General features: G+C 43.4%; 2 protein-coding genes across 2 annotated transcripts in view; both read left to right on the top strand.

The window, feature by feature from the left end:
• The first annotated feature begins 1,466 nt into the window (after positions 1-1,466).
• On the top strand, positions 1,467-4,649 carry mgat1a (alpha-1,3-mannosyl-glycoprotein 2-beta-N-acetylglucosaminyltransferase a). The gene is made up of 3 exons (XM_079241320.1): positions 1,467-1,591; positions 2,207-3,108; positions 3,563-4,649. Exons 2-3 carry the CDS (start codon positions 2,494-2,496, stop codon positions 4,259-4,261), a joined length of 1,314 nt encoding a protein of 437 aa, XP_079097446.1. The 5' UTR covers positions 1,467-1,591; positions 2,207-2,493; the 3' UTR covers positions 4,262-4,649.
• sh3bp5la (SH3-binding domain protein 5-like, a) overlaps positions 4,612-5,418 on the top strand; it is a gene marked incomplete at its 5' end in the record, with an annotated part of 8,988 nt that continues 8,181 nt past the window's right edge. Inside the window, one exon of the mRNA XM_079240554.1 lies at positions 4,612-4,635. Within this exon, the coding sequence (XP_079096680.1) occupies positions 4,612-4,635 (24 nt within the window). The remainder of the gene's footprint in view (positions 4,636-5,418) is intronic.

Consider the following 5,418-nt stretch of genomic DNA (forward strand, 5'->3'; position numbering starts at 1 on the left):
TTTTTTAAAAAGTGCGTTGAAAATAAAACTGAATAAAGTTGCATGTTCACAAGGGAAATGCCTGGATTGTATTAAATCTCTTTCATCTTCTGCAGACAGTTGATGACAAGCGGTAACTTACATAAAAATTAAGCCAAAAACTGCAGTTCCCCCTTCATCCACTAGGGGCTCCAAAACAGCGCAAATCCCCATAGACGCCCATGTTAAAAAGATCAACTTCACAGCAGAAATAAACATGTTTACAGCCTGGTACAAAAATCCATTTTAGGTTTATTAGGTCAGGTTTACCTTCATGACAACTGTGGGGGGAGTGAATTTCTTTCTAACTCACCCTTTTAAAAGTAATTTAATCTTGAAATTCTGCATATTTAGGGGCGTGTCCTTTTGATTGACAGGTACCCAATCTCCCGCTTCAAGTCAGAAGAACGTAGAACAACTGCGGTTTTTAGCTGGTTAACAACATGACTTAGCTTTAGCCCGCTTACCTCCGTTAGCTGGTTAGCTCCTGTTATCTCCGGGTTAGCTCGGTTAGCTCTTAGCTACTGAAAGCTCGGAGTTTGCTAGATGTCAATCATCCACCATGACACTCACAGCCCCCTGTGGTGGACCCCAACACCCCCTCTCAGCTCCACCTCTTTTCACTTATTTTTGTATTTTCCGGGCGAGACGACACGCATGCCCCTGCCAAGATGGTGATGGTAGGAACCGCCCACTGAGCTTCAATTCAGCTCTTCAGAAACCTACGGATGACGTCACGGAGGCTCCGCCCACCTTTTATATACAGTCTGTGGGATCAGTGCTTCAGCCGGCTGCTGAGATAAAAGTGTGGGGGTGGGGTGGGGGCTGTTCCTCAGTAGTGCCTCATGTTTAGTAACACCTCTGCCAAATCATGAAACTGTAATGTCGGTATTATATTAATAGATTAAATGCATCTGGTGGGATAAACATGGATTATTTTGGGTTTGTTTTGATTTTCCACGTCATTCCAACTTTTCCTCTTTTGAGTTTTGATTCAAATAAATTAAAAACCTAAAATCCACCTTTCGTAATTTTCATTATATGCATTATATTTTGTGACTGTAGAGTTTAGATTATTGTTCAGCACACAGTTCGTATCAGGTGTGGAAACCTCCCTCCTTTTGTCTTCAGTCCCTCCAGACATGAGAATCATGCAAATGATTCAGCTCGAGCGAAGTGAAAATTAACCAGATTTATTAAAGTTTCTACATGTGTCTGAACGTCGCCATATGTCGAGGTTTTGGTGTGTGAGAGAAAACAATAAATCAGAACAGAGACATCAAAGGCGGCTGCTTTTAATTAGCTCCGCGGAGAGAAGCTCGCGCGTCAAAGTGTTGCGTAATTTCTCAAGGTGACAGTTAGGGCGGGACTTCCGCGTCTCCCCTCAAACCAGGAAGTCCTCCTCCTCCTCCTCCTCCTCCTTTTCTCGCTTTCAGCTCCGTGAGAAACAACAGGCGTTCAGAGGCGATAAGTTGATCGTTTTTATGCGGAAGAATCAGCGGAAAAGCCGCACGGCGTGGAACTTTGGCCATCGTGGAAAAGCTCGCGCGACGTGGAAGTTGCGCGTGGTCAGGTAATAGGATCATTTCCACTCGCTGCTCCTCGAGCTGCTGTAAGAGGGTCATGTTTAGAAACTAAAGTAAAAAGCCAAAAATTGGAGAATCATGGAGCTGTTTGGTGCTTTTTCACCTTCAGACTGAGCGCGCGGCTGTGCGCGCGACAGCCACAGGTGATCCGAGAGAAATGAAAAAAGTCTCAGTTTGATGAATCATCACTGAATCAAACCAACTTTATTTGTCTCTATGCAGAAATCAAAAGTTTGGACAGAAATTTCTAACATGAAACATTTTCTACGGTAAAAATGTGGAATTTAAACCTTTTCTACAGTAAAAAATGTGGAATTTAAACATTTTCTACGGTAAAAAAAAAAAAGTGGAATTTAAACATTTTCTACGGTAAAAAAAAGTGGAATTTAAACATTTTCTACGGTAAAAAAAGTGGAATTTAAACATTTTCTACGGTAAAAAATTTGGAATTTCAACATTTTCTACGGAAAAAAATGTGGAATTTCAACATTTTTTACAGTAAAAATGTGTAATTTAAACCTTTTTACAGTAAAAATGTGGAATTTAAACCTTTTCTACGGTAAAAATGTGGAATTTGAACATTCTCTCCTTATCTTTTGCAGACTATTGATTTCTAAAGTTCAACATCAGCCTTTTTCCGCTGTGCTCCAGGATGAGTCCTCGTCACTTTTCAGCCACTTTCGCCCTTTCTGACACTGATTGGTGTCTTTCTGACTGTAGAAGCAGCACAGTGAGGCATGTAGAACTATAATCATGCACTTTTGATGCCAGGCCGCCCCTCCATTCTCCGTTCCCTTTTGTCTGTAAGCAGGACAGCTCTTTTTATTCACGCCGTCGCCTCCCCTTCCTTCTGTCCTCCCCGCCCCGCCACCTCCTGCATCTCTGTGACATGATCCGTAAACGTGGCTCCCTCGTATTCTGCGCCGCGTTCCTGTTTGTCACCTGGAATGCCATCCTGGTGCTCCTGCTGTGGGGCCGTCCTCCGTCGGGCCAGCTGGAAAACGGAGAGCAAGAAGCGGCCGAGGCCCCCACCAGCGACATGGTGGGAGATTTGATCCGAATAGCCGACGGCTTTGAAAAGGAGCTGGAGCAGCAGAAGAACTTCCTGCTGCAAATTCTGACGCTGTGGGAGCCGTCCAGCAGGCGTAAAACGAAGGTCATGGCCGCCAGTCAGCCCGTCATCCCCATCCTGGTCATCGCCTGCAACAGGGTCACCGTGAGGCGCTGCCTGGACAAGCTCCTCCAGTACCGGCCCTCGCCAGAGCTCTACCCCATCATCGTGAGCCAGGACTGCGGGCACAGCGACACGGCGGAGGTGATCCGCTCTTACGGCGATAAAGTAACTCACCTGAAACAGCCGGATCTGTCAGACATCGCAGTTCGACCGGAGCACAAGAAGTTTCAGGGCTACTACAAGATCTCCAGACACTACCGCTGGGCGCTCAACCAGGTGTTCCGCACGCTCGCCCACTCCTCTGTGGTGATCGTGGAAGACGACCTGGAGGTGAGTGTAAAGGTGCTAAGCCTAACCTTAAAGCGCCTCTGGTGCTGCTTGCGTGAACTCTAATCGACGCGTTTGATCGCTAAGACTAGTTTCATCCAAAAATGTCAGTTCTAAACACAGATTTATTTGACCTTTTATTGCCCACCGTGTGTATCATGAACCAATCCGTTCGCGATGATTGTCAGCATATTGTCCATAGATGATGGAAGAAAACAATGAACATGCACGACAACGAATGATCAAAAAACTGTGTTCACCTTTGCACAAGCAACACCGACCGCCTGCACAAACGTTCCTAGTTAACTAGGTTGTGACCATAAATGTACGGTGCTGCCACCTAGTGGTCAAACAATACAAGTCTTCATAAAAAAAGGGCTCCTACAGTGAGTACTTTGCTCTGATCGCAGCCCAGATCCTTTTCCTGCCGTTAAACTGTGTCCGTGTCGTCCTGCAGGTGGCGCCAGACTTCTTTGAGTATTTCCGAGCCCTGCTGCCACTCCTGAAATCGGACCCCAGCCTATGGTGCGTCTCGGCCTGGAATGACAACGGCAGGGACGGCTACGTGGACCCCGGCAAGGCGAACCTGCTGTACCGGACAGATTTCTTTCCCGGTCTGGGATGGATGCTCCTCAGGGAGGTGTGGGAGGAGCTGGAGCCCAAGTGGCCCGCTTCGTTCTGGGACGACTGGATGCGTCAGCCTGAGCAGCGGCGCGACCGCGCCTGCATCCGGCCAGAGATCTCCCGTACCTTAACGTTTGGCCGGCAGGGCGTGAGTCTGGGCCAGTTCTACGACAAATACCTGCGCTACATTAAACTGAACAGCGAGTCTGTGCCTTTCACCACGTTGGACTTGAGCTACCTGAAGGAGGAGACGTACCGAGCACGCTTTGAGAAGGAGGTTTACGACTCTCCTGTGGTCACATATGAAGATGTGAAGCAGGGTCAGCTGAAAGGACCGGGGCCTTTCCGCCTGCAGTATTCCAGCAAGGACAGCTTCAAAGTGATGGCTAAAAACCTGGGAATCATGGATGACTTGAAGTCTGGAGTGCCAAGGACGGGTTACAGAGGGGTTGTCAGCTTCTTCTTCAAAGGGAGGAGAGTCTACTTGGCCCCGCCTCCAGGATGGACTGGCTATGATCCCATCTGGAGCTGATGTCTCTACAAATCTACATGCTGCAGCCTTCTGGTGTCTCTAAAACCTGTTGAAGGCATTCCAGACCAAAGATGAAAGTGATTTTTCTAATAGTATGTAGCTGAACATGCAGAATTGATCGTCCCTGTTTGGTGTTGGGATTATTGCCACTGTTACTCAGGTTTTTTCACTCTCTCCAATCATTTATCCCTGCCTGGGATGTAGCCTGAACAGTGAATTAGGCAAATCTGCTGTAATTCACCAGAGATTTATTTTTATATGATGCTAATTGTGCACATGCATTAATGCCTTCAATGCAGTTTCCTTTTTTTCCTTTAAATTATTTGCAGTTTCTGGTAGACCGTAACCAAATGCATTTGAAGAAGCAGTCAGTGGTATGGTTGGTTGTAGCAGCATGACTGGTTAATACTGCAGGATAATCTGTGATTTAATTGACATCATGTCCTCTGAAAATCACTTCATGATTGCATTTCATGTGATTTTTGTTTGATTTTTTTTAAGGAAAAACTTCATAAAAAGGTTTGTCTTTTTACAAACAACTACGTTTGGGTATATTTGCATATTTTCAAATAAAAAAAATAATCAAAATGTTGCTTTGTATATGTAATTTCAGCCTACTCATACACGCAAATATGATTATGGACTGTTGTTTTGTAATAATTTATAAGTGTTTTATTACATAAATTTAACTTGCAGGTTAAAAAAAAAACAGCAAATATGTTTGGTAGTCCCATGAAATGTTATTTAATTTTGTTCTGATTTACTAGATCAATATTATATAGAATAAATGTTTAAAAAAAAAAAAAAAAAAAAAAATCAGTTTCACCAGAATGACAACGCAAGGTATAAAAACACTGAAAATTGTATCTATAATAATGTTTGGTAGTCCCATGAAATGTTTTTAATCAACTTTTTTTTTTTTTTTCCTGATTTAATAGATTAATATAATTAGAATTAGCTCATATAAAATATAAATAGAATAAATATATTAAAACAAGTTTTATATATAATTGTAACATAGATATGTATATATGTATGTATATGTGTATATGTATGTATATATGTATGTGTGTGGGTGTGTGTGTGTATATGTATATATGTTTGTATATGTGTGTATATATGTATATATATGTATATATACATGTGTATATATGTGT

Source organism: Telmatherina bonti, assembly GCF_933228915.1.
Source record: "Telmatherina bonti genome assembly, chromosome: 5".
Taxonomy (NCBI): Eukaryota; Metazoa; Chordata; class Actinopteri; order Atheriniformes; family Telmatherinidae; genus Telmatherina; species Telmatherina bonti.